General features: G+C 36.9%; 1 protein-coding gene across 5 annotated transcripts in view; it reads right to left on the reverse strand.

Moving 5' to 3' along the window:
* LOC117300625 (extracellular sulfatase Sulf-1-like) overlaps positions 1 to 16,638 on the reverse strand; it is a 66,841-nt gene that overhangs the window by 17,236 nt on the left and 32,967 nt on the right. For all 5 annotated transcript variants that reach the window (XR_004520189.1, XM_033784303.1, XM_033784304.1 and 2 more), the window contains 4 exons: positions 13,533 to 13,683; positions 12,486 to 12,656; positions 2,963 to 3,113; positions 1,718 to 1,893 (listed from right to left, as the gene is read on the reverse strand). Coding sequence is in view for 4 of the 5 variants with exons in the window: in XM_033784303.1 (XP_033640194.1) it covers positions 1,718 to 1,893; positions 2,963 to 3,113; positions 12,486 to 12,656; positions 13,533 to 13,683 (649 nt within the window). In the remaining variant the exon portion in view is untranslated. The remainder of the gene's footprint in view (positions 1 to 1,717; positions 1,894 to 2,962; positions 3,114 to 12,485; positions 12,657 to 13,532; positions 13,684 to 16,638) is intronic.

Here is a 16,638-nt window from a genome sequence, read left to right on the forward strand (position 1 = left end):
GCAAACACACAAGGGATTACACCAAGCTCTCTCATTCAAACATTGGTTTAATGTCTATGATTATGCCTTGCACAAATCAAGAAATTGTGATTGGGTAACTATTAATTCTAAGTTATTCAAGTCATTGTGAATCAGCAATTAGCTTGGTAGGATTCAAACCTACAACCTCAGCAACTTAGACGGCAAAACTTATTCAAGTCATTGTGAAATCAGCGGTTAGCTTGGTAGGATTCGAACCCACAGTATTGTGATTGCAAATCCTTCAGTCTAACCAGGATTGAAAGCACTGGCAAACTTCCAGACAGCTGAACCATGGAGGTCTGAAGTCGAGTCGAGCTAGGGGGTGAAATTTCCAAGAAATGTTATTTCCGGTGAGTGTTCGTGGGTGGAGGCAAGAAGGATTGTTGACAGGTTTCCTCAAGCTAAATCAGGATTAATTTAACTTTTGAGGCATCCTAGGGTTTAGGAGTTGAAACTGTTCAAGGTAAAAGATACAATTTCATGAGGTTTCCAAAGAAATCGTGTAGTAAACTCTTATGAGCTGTGTTTGTTCTGAGAAGAACCAGTGGTCTTACAACTTCTTGGTTTAACTTTCTGAACGAATACTCTAGTGAAGGTACTAAGCAATATATAACAAAATTTAATTTCTTTGGAGATCTGAATATGGATTGTAAAAAAAAGAAAAGGTATATCAATGTAAACCACAAGGGACCCCCGAGCAAAGATATTAACAAGGACACCGCCAACGTAGGGCTAGATAGCTCAGTTGGTAGAGCTCCGGCACGTTAATCCGGAGATCGTTAGTTCGAATCCCACTCAAGTCAATTCTTTGTTCACCCCCCCCCCCAAAAAAAAAAGTAAACTAAAGCTTTGTTCTTTCTTCATGTATGGTAAAAGCAAAGCAAATTTGCTTGCAAAACAGTGGGTGTTGCTTGTGTTACAAAAATTCCCTTTGCATTCCCTTTTCACATTAAGAAATAACCTTGCATAAAACTTTTACCAACTTTTCTGAATAGACTGTGCAAGGCACTGGACACTATTGGCATTTTCTCAAAATAAGTATCATAGTTTTTGAGAAAGAGGTAATTTCTCATTCAAATATCAAAAGACTTGAAGTCCTGAAGCCCTTTTTAGGCATCTGAAAGCACACAAATTTGTGCTGCAAGGGTGTTTTTTGTTTCATTATTCTCTTGCAACTTTGATGATCAATTGAGCCAAGATTTCACAGATTTGCTATTTTATGCATATGTTGGGATACACCAAGTGAGCATTAGTGGTCTTTGACAATTTTACCAAATGTGTCCAATGCCTTTAAAAGACACTGGACACTATTGGTAACTGTCAAAGACCAGTCTTCTCACTATGTGTATCTCAACATGTGCACAAATAACAAACCTGTGAAAATTTGAACTCAATTGGTCATCAAAGTTGTGAGAAAATAATGAAATAAAAAAACACCCTTGTCACACTTTCAGGTGCTTGATTTCGAGACCTCAAAATCTAATTCTGAGGTCTCTAAATCAAATTTGTGGAAAATTACTTTTTTTCTCAAAAACTACATTATTTCAGAGGGAGCTGTGTCTCACAATGTTTTATACTATTAACCTCTCCCCATTACTTGTCACCAAGTAGGGTTTTATGCTAATAACTGTTTTGAGTAATTACCAATAGTGTCCAGTGCCTTTAATCACATGAATAAACATTTTTTTTTACTCACTCAATATTGGGTGGTATTTTTGGCCCCCTCATGTAGAAAGGAACGCGGATATCAAAGTCATAGGGTAGAGATTTGCCCTTGGGCAGGCCGTACTGCCCCAGGTGGTACCCATGATCTGATGTGAAGATGATGTAGGTGTTTTCCAGTTCTCCTACTGCATCCAGAACGCCGCATAGCTGCATGGGCAAACATAATAATTATAAAGACATTTGTAAAGCGGCTTATGCAAAAGCCTCTAAGCGCATAAAGCCAACAATAAAGTATACATTGAGTGAAAGATACAACACAAGTAAGCAGGAAAAAAAAAAGGCAACTTCAAACAAATGAAAATGAACACATCAAAGAGGATGCAGTTAATCGTGATCGCTCGAGACCAACTTCATAATGCTGTAAAAATACTGCTTAGTGAATTTCTTTCTGCTCTTAAAGGATTCGGGTACTTTTTCAAAATATCCACAGATTTACATTAAACTTACAGGGTTTGAAGATAATGATAGTGGAAAGCTTCCCTTCAAATATTACTAACTAAGGTTGTGTAGTTTTTGAGAAATGAGTGAAACAAGTCACAAAATAGTTTTGGTCTCATGAGACCAAAACTATTTTAGCATGTAAAATCCCCTTAACCAGTTATGATATTATACCAAAACCATAGCATAACTGGTTAACACGTTTTGACATGCTAAAACTGAGACGAAAATTATTACTTTTACTCATTTCTCAAAAACTACAGCACCTCAGTAAGTAAAATTTCAACGGAAGCTTTCTATCATAATCTTCAAACTGTGTAAGTTTAATGTATATCTGTGGACATTGTGTTTTTTGTTAGGAAAAAGTACATACCCTTTAAGCAAAAAATTAGTGGGGCACTATTTGCGGTACAAATGATGTATCTCAAACAATAAATCACTGTATCTCGCAAGGAAATCTCTACCATCATAATCAAATGGTACCCTTCTTGCCAGAACTGTTTGATTTGTCCAATGCATTATTGTCACCAATTGGAACTCTGACACCCGAGTAATACGCCTGTGATTATATTATACAGAACTTGGGAAAGTACTGAGTTCTAACACATCTGTGTGCAAGGTTAAAACCAAAACATCTTATTTTTTATCCCCAATGCAAATTTAACATCTATTAAAAATAGGAATGTTCTTATTTTTTGTGGCCTCTAATCTAAAAATTTCTGGACAATTCCAATTAAATCTGAACAGTTGGCAGGTATGGTAACAGGGATGGACTCACCTTGGCTATGGCATCATCAACCGACAGGAGCGAAATCAGACGTTTTTGTTGTAAGATGTCCGTAAAGGTCATCTCCCTCTCAGTCAAAGGATGTGGATATCGCAGCAACCAATGCTTGTCATTGTTTTCTCTGAAATTCCATGTCTCTGTTCTGGATGAGTAACAAGATTTAAAAGGAAATTATAAAACATTTCTTAGTGAAGAATCAGGAGTGTTAAAGGCACTGCAGATGATTTCACGAAACGCTAGGATTAATCCTCGAGTTTGGACGAGTAACCTGTCCTAACTAGTAGGATTGGTTCAATGCATCCTAACGTCTTCGGATACGAAACTGAGCTCATCCTAAGTCCTAAGATAAATCCTAAGTTAGGAAGATTTGGTGAAATCGACGGCTGGAGATGTTTGGTATGTAGTTGTCAAAGACCTGTATTCTAATTTGGTATATCCCAACATATGAATAAATAAAGAACATTTTGACTCATTGGTCATCAAAGATGCAAGAGATTAATAAAATAAAAAACAACTTCATGTGCTTTTTTTTTAATGAATTGCAGCATTGAAATAAATGTTACTGAATTGAAATTTGTGACTTTCAGATGCCTAAAAAAGCTTCAAATTACCTATTTCACAAAAACTACGGACATGAAAAGTTTAAAGGTCAAGTTTTAACAGGACCCACAGTCCGCAGTCTTGTGGAAATAATTATGTGAAAACAATTCAGACCTACCCACTGGGGGTTTAACAACGGATTTCTAGTTATAAACAGAGAAATTACTTCCCACAATGAACATTTTCAAATGGGCAAGGCTAATTACAATTCCACAAATAATTTACTCTGTCTGAGTAGTTTTACATCTGCAAAAAAAAGATAATGGGCTGACATTCCATTCCTAGAATAGCTTTTTCTTAAAGTCTAAATATGAGGTATGTGGGGATAATAATGATACTAATGGTCAAAACATACCATAAAAACATGGAGCTATAAAAAGCTCAATGCTTAAACAAGTCCCCTAATTACAACTCAAACATGCTCAAAATAAACAAATTAATCAATCACTGCATAAAGTCTATAAGTAACTAATACATTCTTTGTTTGGCGGGACAGTTGTAAACCTATTCTCTGGTTGGGGTACTGGCCTGGGTTCAATTTTATAGAGCTGCTTAAACAAACTGGCTTAACAATTTTCTACGTAGCAGAAATTAGCAAATTGTATATGTGATACGGTATTTTGGATGACAACTTTATTCTGGTATGCACAATTTTGTTGTGCTTAGCAATTTTTTTGTGCTTAAGCAGCTCTATGAAATTGGGCATGGGTGACCAGTATTGTTTCTTCTTCAATGGTTTGAATGGCTTCAGTATATAATACATACTCCGAAGAACAAAGTAATGCTTCAAATGGACCAGACATTTCAAAACAAAGGTCTGCAACATCAGTTTTCAATGACTTTCCTGGCTAAACATTATTGCAACGTTGTAGTTTAGTTAGGAATGATGACAGTCTTCTCAGCTTGGCAAACTGTCTTCTTCTTGTTAGATATTATTATTTATTATTATTTATCTTCCAGTACGCGCTAATCCACCAATCAGATGCTCGAACTGGAGGGTGGTATAAAACCTATAACCTACTTCCGCCTGGTTGGATATGGGAGGCAGAAGCGCTATATTTTTCCGTATTCCACTCGCGCTTGTGTGATAACTTATAATATTTCTAAAAGAATAAATAAATTCTGATTTCCAGATATATTTCTGTTGACTCACCCACCCATAATTTTGAAAACAAGTAAAGATTTTTTTAAACATTGATTATTCCTAATGCCCCTTTAGGGGGCGCAATTCACTCCCTATAGTAGCTATGGTTTTCATCTTTCTAAACTGAAGTCACACACTCTCCAAAATGCTTTATATAGTAGATTGGAGTGAATGTGGGAGGAAACCAGTCTAAGCCGACCGCCGAAAGAGGGCTTATTTTAAGGACTCAGGGTTTCTCGTAAGAACTCAGGGTTTCTTGTAAGGATTTACTTCAAGGGATTGCAAACTATTAATCTCCTCAGGGTTGTATTCAACCAGTAAGTTTTCTCTTCATTTTAACACTAATTATGTGTCTAAAAACAGCAACTCAATGCTTTCTATTTAATAAGCCTTAATGTTAAGCACGATGTCCTCAAAACTGTAATGCTTCATAAGAATTTAATGAGTTTCAAGATGGTTTGGTTAAAACAATGTAGTAAGCTAGATTATGGGTGAGAATCATGATTTTGCGTCCCTATGTGACTGGATCTACATGCTTTCATGCTACATTGTTTAAGTTGACTTGTTTTGATCCTGGCCATCACATTTTGGTTGTTTTGTAAAAAATTTTTTTTGTTGCTTTTGATTTACTTTTGTATTTATATATTCATTTTACTTACTGACTGTTTGTGATTGTGTTATGGCCGAATAAAGAATAAGAATAAGAACAAGTGACAACCATGTGACAACCGTGTAATAATGAGATTGTTACAATCATGTGACAACTAAATGAATGTAATTTTGAGTGACAAAGTGATTATTTGCATCATTTACTCCTTTTGCAAATGTAAAATGGAGAATCCATCTTCGCCTTTATTTTTCAGATAAATTGACTGAGTTTAACCTTTATTTCATGCTCACATTCTACATATTTTGAAATATTGCCACATTGTTTCATATGAATTTTTTTAGCTGACACAAAATTCTCCTCAGGTGTAATTTTTTTCATTATTGAAATTGATCCTGAAGTTACAAAAGAAACTAAATTATTGTGTGTATTGGCTCATTCCCAAGGGAAGGTCTATACATAAATATGACTCCCACGCACGAAACTGCAAAATTTTACCCGGATTGCAAAGCGATACAACACATTTAGGGCACTGATTACTACAAAGACCACACACTAAATGAAGCTGGGTGTCCATAAGTGATTGAAATATGAGACAAACTCCGGAAACCAAATCCTTTTCTTTTTTTTTCTTTTTTTTTAGGAATCTCAGACACCTCCCTGACTCATCAGATAGATTCTTATGTCAACACAGAATGAAGAATCTAAAAAAAATATAAAAAAAAATAACTACAATGAAAATGGATCGTGACCGCCAACTGGGTTGAGAACAAAAAACTACAGAGAGAAAAAAAATGACAAAAGTGCATTTACTTGTGGATTTATCTGGAGATAAAAAACCCGCACTGATGAGTCACTGGTCTCGATTGCATCAAAGGTGTCCATCACCTACTCCTGACACTTTTTTGCCATTTTCTGTATCTGCCTTTCGTGGTGCTTTTAAACTTTTGCTAACAATGTAATTTCTCATATGGAGAGTAATAAAGTTTCTTTTGTCTTATAAATGTCTTCTGATGGAAAATGGTACTTTCAATTTGGAAACCACATTGTTAGGTACATGCTATAATAAGTTTTGCATCAAGGATAAAGAATAAATCATACTTTGTGTTAACCCTTATACCTTAGTGTGTTAAGCACTGTATACTCAGTACGTTCCCAATTATTATTATTATTATTTTTATTATTATTATTTTTTTTTTTGGGGGGGGAACCCAAAGGTAAATCACTCGGTTGGGATTTGAACCGAGTATCAGTGCTTAAATACACATCGTGTAAGGGTTAAAAACAAATTTATATTATTCTTTAATCCTGATGCAAAACAATTATCTATCAAATCGTTGCGGTACCCGCTGCTTATATTATGACTTTATCTGCCTCTAGGCTAGCACAGTGGTCTAATGGTAAGATATCTGCTCTAGCAATGCATAGGTCGTTGGTTCGAATCCCTCCATAGTGATTCTCCTCGGTTTTTTTTTAAAACAGAACTCAGGAAAAATACTGAATACAGTGCCTAAAACACATCGATGTAAGGATAAACAAAGTTATCCATTCTACAATTTTGACATTGCTTTTGTAACAGGGCTTTCTTATACGTACTGTATAAATACAATTAATACAGTAAATTTTAAAGTCACCTCGAAATAGAATTTTTTTTCTTTCAAACATAAGAGTATCTGCTTACGAACAATAAAACAATTTTTTAAGTAATTGTTTGTCACGATTTATATGTTTAAAAAATATATAAAGTTGTTTGGGGGGCTGACTCCGCCTACCCCTTTTGTGACGTCAATCGAGGCAGACTTTGCCTGCAATGCGTATAGTAAACACACGTGCAAAGTACATGTACGTCCAAGTCGTGAGTTGGTACATTTCAAAAAGTGTTTTTCTGCATTCAGCAGCAATACACCTGGTCGGAAAATGTTTTTGTTTGTTTTTTTAAACGTACAAACTCACGACTTGGTCCGTACATGTACTTTGCAATTGTGTTTACTCTACGCATTACAGGCAAAGTCTGCCTCGATTGATGTCACGAACAGCGCCCTCTCGGGTCGGGGTCTACTCTTAAATTTGTAAATAACATAAGAACTGATTTTTTAAAACCTTAGTTAACTGTTTATTCACATTCCACTCATCAAAACACATATATTAGTGACAAAAGCTTTATTTTAAAAAAATACCACTTCCACGTGACTTTAACGATCTTCAGACAGAAATTAATTTTTTTAAAAGAAGTCCAGCTGGTTACCTTTGAAAATGCATGGCTGGCCATTTAGAAAGGGGGGGGGGGGCACATGTCCTATCTTTTTTCAATAAGGCATGACGCTAAACATTTTATTTTTCCCAAGGGGAGTGAGGCAATCGCCTCCATGAAATTTTTCAAATGTAAATCAAAACTACCTTCTTCATTGTGTAGAAAGGGAACTAAATAACACTGAATACAAAGGCTCTTTCTTTGAGGACCTAATTTCTAAGTACTTAGTTCAGTCAATGGATAATAAAATGGCCTTGGTTATTTTTAATATGATATTTACTCCACAGTGGAGTGGCATGATACTTAGCCCTTGGAAAAGAGGAAATTTTATTTAGTAAAAGGGCTGACCTACATCATAGGCCTAATAAAAAAATAAAAAAATAAAAGTGGCTTCTTTGTAGCACTCATATCTGTCACTCAGTGACACTCAAGGCGCTTCAACCTTCAATATTTTCTTTCAAGGTATGTTGAATAATGAGATATACTCCTTTAAAGGCAGTGGACACTATTGGTAATTACTTAAAACAATTATCAGCACAAAACCTCACTTGGTAACAATGGGGAGAGGTATAAAACATTGTGAGAAACGGCTCCCTCTGAAGTGACATAGTTTTCAAGAAAGAATTAATTTTCCACGAATTTGATTTCGAGACCTCAAGTTTAGAATTGAGGTCTCGAAATCAAGCATCTGAAAGCACACAACTTCGTGTGACAAGGGTGTTTTTTCTTGAATAGTTATCTCGCAACTCCGACGACCAATCAAGCTCAAATTTTCACAGGTTTGTTATTTTATGCATATGTTGAGACACACCAGGTGAGAAGACTTGTCTTTGACAATTATCAATAGTGTCTACTGTCTTTAAAGAGTCTATGTAACTTTTGTAGGACAACAAACACAATGCCCACAGATTTACATTAAACTTACACACTTTGAAGATAATGATAGTAGAAAGCTTCCCTGAAAATATTACGTGCTGAGGTGCTGTACTTTTTGGAAATGAGTAAAACAATGTCATGAAAATTATTTTAATCATTTACAAACATATTTTCATGACATTGTTTTACTCATTTCTCAAAAACTACAGCACCTCAGTAAGTAATATTTGAAGGGAAGCTTTCCACTATCATTATCTCCAAACCTAATCTATGGACATTTTGAAAAAGTACCCAAATCCTTTAAGGTGCTGTGGCGCAAAATGCAGCCAATCAAACCAAGAACACCGAGGAGAAACTCTTCTCTTTTGGATACAATTGCAATTCACATATCGGCACACAGTTCACAAATGGGCCCACTTGCTAGGTTGTGCATGATGGGGAAGACCTAGCCCTGGACCTTACACTTTCGTATTGTACTACAGTGGCGTCCTGGATATCAGGGTCCATTTCTAGGGCGGACAATTTTCAAAGCTTCATAACTCAAATATTACCTGCAAGAAGCCACTAATTTCAACAGATTCACACTCAATGGCAGCATATATTTTTCTGCGGTGGGTTTTGGTCGTCATATATTCTTCACAAATCTGTCATTTTCATGAAATAATGCAGCTCCCAACATTAAGAAATTCCCTTTTTTGCTTGTATTTAGTCTGCCGTGTGTACGCAAGATGCACAACGTGCAAATCTTGCATTGCGTTTGCATGTTAACGCTGTGCAGTAAAGATACGGTAACCAAAATTCATGCGTCTTGCATCTTACGTCTTGCATGCGAATGTATACGCGTACGCACAACAGCAGACAACACAGTGAGAGTATGATCAAAACGGGAAATTGTTTTACGTTGGGAGCTGCATTATTTCACAAAAATAACGGATTTGTGAGGAATATCTTTGTTCAACCGAAAAAGTTAAAAAATAAGACAACATATATTCGGTTTCACACTTGCCAGGTAGATTTTGATTTTTGAGAACTGTCTTGCTTTGCCGCGGATTAGATTTCCAGGATTCAGGAGACTGGTCAGTTCTGAAGAGAACTGGCTTTTAAAGGCAGTGGACACTATTGGTAATTACTCAACATAATTTCTACGATAAAACCTTACTTGGTGACAAGTAATGGGGAGAGGTTGATAGTATTAAAACATTGTCAGAAACCGCTCCCTCTGAAGTGACATAGTTTTCGAGAAAGAAGTAATTTTCCACGAATTTGATTTCGAGACCTCAGATTTAGAATTTGAGGTCTCGAAATCAACCACACAACTTTGTGTGACAAGGGTGTTTTTAATATCATTATTATCTCACATCTTTGACAACCAACTGCGCTCAAATTTTCACAGGTTTGTTATTTTGTGCATATGTTGAGATACACCAAGTGAAAAGACTGGTCTTTGACAATTACCAATAGTGTCCATTGTCTTTAACAATTTAATTTTGAAATGATGACAGCCCTTCCCACACAACTTAACAAAGTTCCAGGGTTGGTTTGGTTTCTGTTTTGAGATTGGATCTTCATTCCTTGTAAATCTGAACGTGTTTTTATGAATAATGATCTAGACACATGTTTGAATGTGGTTGTTTCTGTTTCGTGATTGAACAAAGGCTCCGGATATCGCTTTACCATCAAACCGCATTATTTATTGTCACTATTCCCCAAGCCCTCTCCTTTCAAATTAAATTTTTGCCCGGTAATTAAACTTCAGGTCTTTAGAGAACTGACATCGGTTTAGAATTTTTTGAATACTTGGGTTTTGATTTATCAGAACGTGATCAGGGGAAGAATGGCTAGCATTGTTCCCATGGTCGCATAGGTCACATGACTGAACTCAGGGAGTGTCAGGTGACCAAATGATCACACCATTGGCATGATGGGAATAGAAACACCCTTCTTGCTGCGTTTAATTGGCCATAAATTCTTACATTATTACAAAAATGTTAAAGAGTGGCTCCAATGTCATTCAGTTTTGTGATCAGTGTTGCAGCTAGACCAATTGTAAATTCAATTTATCCACCAAGGGCGAGCGGTTTAACAAAGTTGTTCATGTTTAGACATGTGGACATTATTGCTGAAGTGCAATCTGGGGAAAATCTGTGCTGGGCAGCACAGTGTGTTTTTCTCAGAGTGCTGAGCGCAATTTGTTAGTTCTGGGCTGGCCTGGCCGACACTGCATGCCAAGGCTAAAAAACTGTTTGTGATGCAGTAATTCTTAAATAAAAAGAGTCCTCATAACAGTCAGAAAAAAATTACAGTCTCTGACCCCAAATTAAAACAGTGTAGAATTTTCAATTAACCTTCATGAGAGCCATTAATATTCTTTATCCCCGATGCAAATTCAACATCTATTAAATCACTGCAGTACCCCAAGCTTAAATATAGCATTCAGACAGCCTCTAGCTAGCCGACAATATTGGTGGTTCGTTGGTAAGACTAAATCTAACCAAATACTGACTGATGCTCACAGAATCTCCACCAAAGGTACAAAAGAAAACTTTTTCACAAGGTCATCCAGCAGTATACACAGTTGCACCTCACTTCATCATCCCAAACACTCTAAAGCCATTTACAATGTACACTCAACGCATATCATGCATGAGCGCTGCAATTTTCTACCTCAACACACATGCAAGAGCCCTCTATTGGCAGAGCACAAAAGAAAACTTCTAAGTGGAACAATAACGACCCCCCCCCCCCTCCTTTTTCAGCCCGGATTTATGAGGTTTCCACCCCTGTGATCATTCTGAATACAAAGACTGTGCCCTAGGTTCTAGTACCTCCCTCTGCTGTACAGAGGATTAGTCAAGAATCTTCAAGCATCTCATAAAAGGATTAACATATCTCAGATAGTCAGCCTCCATTGTCATGTCCCTCCCACACCCCTTTGTGCTGGTCCAAATGAAAGGAGATTATATACAAGTTAAGTGGTGTCCTTTTGATGGGTCAACTAGACCTGATTCAGGAAAACTTTTTCAATTGAGTTTTTTCTTCAAAGAACTAATGTTGTTTACCCTTTTCTTCACCATAGGTAATTTAAGTGGACTGTACTCCAATGACCTCTCAATGACCATTCAGCATGGGCAACATTAGTCGACCAAGATCCAACATGAAAAAGCACTTCAACCCTGTATGCTTTGTTTTTGAAAAGGGCAACGGTACCAAGTCATTTTCTTCTTGGTAAAGGATGGGGAAATTGTTAATTTCTACAGGAAAATTTAAAAAGGCACCAAGGCAATGACCAGGGGACATTGAGGCAATCACCTTCTTGAAGTAACCAGACAGAGTCCCATCCCTGCACTGTAACATGCAGACCTTAAGATTAATCCTAGGTTAGGACGAGTTACTCGTGCTAATAAGACGAGTCCTAACTCTTTGTAAAATCGACCCCTAGCACTTAATCCAGAACACAATGGACTAATATTCCCCAGGGTTACCCATGGTCGAATAACAGTGTAAAAGTGGCCCAGGGTAACCATGGGGTAAAAAGGTCACAGTGCCTCCCCAAGGCTGTATTATTCTATGGGGATAGGAGATACATGTACATAGCAGAGGTAGATTGAACCAAAATCTAAAGTTATGTATTTAAAGGCACTGGACACCTTGTGAATTGTCAAATACCATTCTTCTCACTGTGTGTATCTCAACATAAGCACAAATAAACAAACCTGTGAAAGTTTGAACTCAATTGGTCATTGAAGTAGCAAGAAAATGATGAAAGAAAAAACACACTTGTTGTACAAAATAGTGTGTTTTCAGATAGGAATTAAAGGCTTCTGGCCAGAAGTCTTTTATTGTTTTAGTGAGAAATTACCTCTTTCTCAAAAACTATGTTACTTCAGAGGGAGTCGTTTCTCACAATGTTTTATACTATCAACAGCTCTCCGTTGCTCGTTACCAAGTAAGGTTTTACGCTAACAATTCTTTTGAGTAATTACCAATGTAGTGTCCAGTGCCTTTAAAGATTAAAGGATTTTTGATGGGTACCAACCTGTGTAGATGGTTCCCTTCAAACATGTCTAGATACTGTGGTGCTCCGTCCTCTGGCCCGTGGGGTGATGGGAAGGACATCACCATGGCAACAGGATTATCTGGGTATGTCCTCTTCGACATCTTGAAGAATGTCAGACTGTCATTGGCAATCAAATCGGGAAGATAATCCCTGAGATTTACAAAACAATAAGGTGGTTAAAAAGATTAGGAGATTAGAAGGATGGCAGAAACTTTAACCAAAGTTAGAATATTTTACCTGTCTCGAAAATTATTAAAGAAACACGTTGCCTTGGATCGGTCGAGTTGGTCTTTGAAAAGCATTTAACCCTTGTTATGAAATGCAAATGGTTAGAAAGAAAATTTAAAAGTAGAATACAATGATCCTCAAAAACATGACTCGAAATTGCACAGTTTTCCATTTACGTCGCGAAAAAACATGGTTGGCCATCAACCATGTTAGTGCGCGACGTAAAAGGAAAACTGTGCAATTTCAAGTGATACTTCTGTGAATTATTATATTCTACTTTTAACCATATGTATTTCATAACAAAGGGTCCAAACGCTTTTCAAAGACCAACTCGTCCAATCCAAAGGCAACATGTTCCTATGAACCCTCTTGGTTAAAAGTGGTACTGTGGGCCTATTTTCTTCAGCTACACCACGCTTCTGGAACTTTCTACCACTTAATCTTAGAACTTGTCTTTATACCACAAAATTAAAATCTAGTTCTCAAAAATTCTCTTATGTCACAGGTTTTCAAGGAGTTACTTATTTGTATCTTTTATTTCTATGAAAATGGCCTGGCCTTCTCAAAGATGAAATTCCACAGCAAACGGAAAATCAAAACAACAGACTTGTTGTTAGTCAAAGATGAAGTTCCACCGCAAGGGTAAATTTCCAAAAGCAATTTTTTTTTAAAACTTATTAATTGGTTTATTGCTAAAATGACATTGCAGCCAAAAAAGGCTCAAATTATATGACATTTACAATATTAAGATGCATACAAATTTGATTATTATACTTTATTTCAAGATTTGTTAGTTACCTGTAATAGTTGAATCCATGTTGGTTGAGTTGGCCGTTTCTACATAAAGTGTAGTTGTAGTACTTTGAGTTTTGTACGAGCCCAACCCATTCCGTCCAGCCTGGTGGTATATACGTTCCATTGTAATTGTTTAAGTATTTACCAAAATACCCTGAAAGAAAAGTGACAACGACATAATCATTAGTTTAAAGTTTGAAATCATAATCTGCACAGACAGGTGGGTTGGTACCTTGCTCTATGGTTACATGAAGTATCAACAAGCAAAAGATGCTAACACCATGTGGACCACTTTGAAGCATTTTAACAGGTCCTCATCTATAAGTAAACCTTTGGATTTTAGATCCATTCAATTGTTTTAAAGGCACTTGACACTATTGGTAATTACTCAAAATATTTGCTAGCGTAAACTTTGACTTGGTATAACCAGAATTTTGGAGATGTTGATAGTATAAAACATTGTGAGAAACGGCTCCCTCTGAAGTAACAGAGTTTTTGAGAAAGAGGTAATTTCTCTTTCGGGTTGACAGGGAGGGCAGTTTACCATGCAGCCCCATTGGACTTGGTTATATGTCATTCTATAGAAAATAGGAATGGGAACGCCGCTTTAGTTTGATTGAATTTAGTTGAAGTTTGGGATAAACTAACAAACAACCCTTGGTGACGTCATCATCAGTGAAGCCTGGTTCTTGATAACTTTACCTTAACTTCGTCATGGTAAAAGTATCAAGCACTAGGCCTCACCATGTGTAAACAAACATTTTGAAAACCCCTTCCCCGGGCGCACTCTGATTCCCTTAATACAAAAAACACAAATTGAGAGGCACCCTGACTGCTCTTTCATGATTACCAATATTGTGACTGCATTCCTAACAGCAGGGGACCAACCTACAGAAGACGTACAACCACAGCTGGGACCAATTTCTTCAAGCGAAAGAAACTCAAAACGAATTTGCTTCATCAAGATTTATTAGACAACTGGTTGTGAAGAGTTTCTATCAAACTATTAAACTAAGGAGACAAAACAATTTGTTGTTGTTCCTTCTTCACATCTATGTCGAGAACAAAACTAATTAAAGTGTTTACGTATTGTAAAGCAGCCACTGTATAGTGGCCTCATCCACAGGCATGAATTTACATGCCAGCCATGGAGACGGATGCCTCCATTGCCCAAGGTCTTGGACTTGTTACCCTTCAAAAGTTTCCCATTGACTTAAAGATTTTCAAATGCAAGTGCCCTTTGCAAAATGAAAATGCCTTGCCCTCTCAAGGATGAAATTCCCGGCCTGCATCCACTCAGGAAACAAAACAAATACAGAGGATGGGAAGGTGTTGTTAAGTCAATAAATAAAACTGTAAAAAATTGGCTTTGCAAAACTGCCATTCTGACTGGCACCCTCGAACAAAGATACTGACAAAATATGGAGACCGAAAACTAGGGCTAGATAGCTCAGTTGGTAGAGTGCGGGCACGTTAAACCGGAGGTCGCAGGTTCAAATCTCTCCCAAGTAAATTTTTCACTGCTAAACCAAACTTCGTGAAGACACACAAAGACAATGGTGGGAGTGGCACCAGAGATTCAAGCAGGCTACAATTTGAGAAGGAGACCATGGGCTAATTGCCTACAGTGTATGCCTAGAGATGTAAACAAAGGTACATGATTGTAATAAGACACTGTGAACAAAGCACATTGCCCCCAGACTGTCAGTATGTATTAAAGAAAGTACCCCAGAAGCATCATGGAGGTTGCGCTAACATTACTTTTGGACTCGTCATATTAAAAAACAAACATGGTTCAACCTTGGCACAATGCTTCTTTTGATGAAGGCAAATCTGATCCGAATCCTAGCAAAACATGGGCCCATATTCCTGGGATTACACCAAGGTTAGATTACAAGGAGATGTCAAGAAATGTGAAACATTAAACCCTGATGTTAAAGGGAGGGTTGTTCTATTGGTAATAAATCCAATGATTAGACATGGTAGTTCAGACATTTTATTCAAACATTTGTAAGAAACAAATTTCTAAAATATATTGTTAGTCTTGTAGCTAGACCAATTTTAGTGGTGGGCTCTAAATCAGATTTAGTCCACCAAGGTTCAACAAAATTACTCATGCTTGGATATAGGGGCAATAATTGCTGAAGTTCAACAATTTGAGGGCAATCTGTGCTAGGGCCTTCAGTTGTCACCAAGGTCTTAGCTTTCAAGAGGGTGGTTAAGAAGGAAAGTTGACACCAGGAAAAGGGCCGCCCAATTAACAAGATAAATGACAAGTGGACTCTCTGCACAGCATGTCAGATTCTTCACTGTCTGTCTGGTCTATGGTATGGTGTCCTTGTAGAGAGTGCACTGGGCCTTTGTTTGGCCATGAAGTGGCAGACCGGATTATTACAGCACTGCTCCAATTTGGGGAGAGTCCACAAGACCTCATGTCTTGTAGCCCAAAGTTCTAAACTGGACTATACAAACCTTTTTAACATGACCAGAATCGAAATAGGGAAAAACTATCCATGGTTTTAAAAATATGAACTGTTTTGTTAGAAAAAGCACAAAATGAAGATTACCAGTTACTCAATTGCAGACCGAATCGGCATTTTAACCGGATTATTACAACATAGCTCTAATTTGGGGAGAGTCCACAAGACCTCATGTCGTGTAGCCCAAAGTTCTAAACTGGACTATAGAAACCTTTTAAACAAGACCAGAATCAAAATAGGGAAAAACTACCAAAGTTTTAAAAATATGAACTGTTTTATTTGAAAAAAAATATGTCTGTCTGATTTTTTTTGTTGTTGATAAGTCTGTCTGATGTCTACTACAGTTTATGTCCACTCCGTTCGTTTGTCTGTATTTGTTTCATTGTTTTGTTTTGTTTTGTATTTTGAATTTTGTCTTCCTTGTTCAATATTGATTACTTAAGTATATTTATTTTTGTTTGTGTTTAAGGCATACCGTTTATAAGCTTTGGCTTCCTGTGTAATGCCTCCTCGTATTATTTTTTTTGTATTAATTGTTGTTGTTTTTTCCCATGTTATTAGTTTTATTGTTTCAATCGTTGTTGTTTTTTCTAAAGTGTTTATCCTTGGTGGAAATAAATGTTGATGAA

Source organism: Asterias rubens, chromosome 16 (assembly GCF_902459465.1).
Source record: "Asterias rubens chromosome 16, eAstRub1.3, whole genome shotgun sequence".
Lineage (NCBI taxonomy): Eukaryota > Metazoa > Echinodermata > Asteroidea > Forcipulatida > Asteriidae > Asterias > Asterias rubens.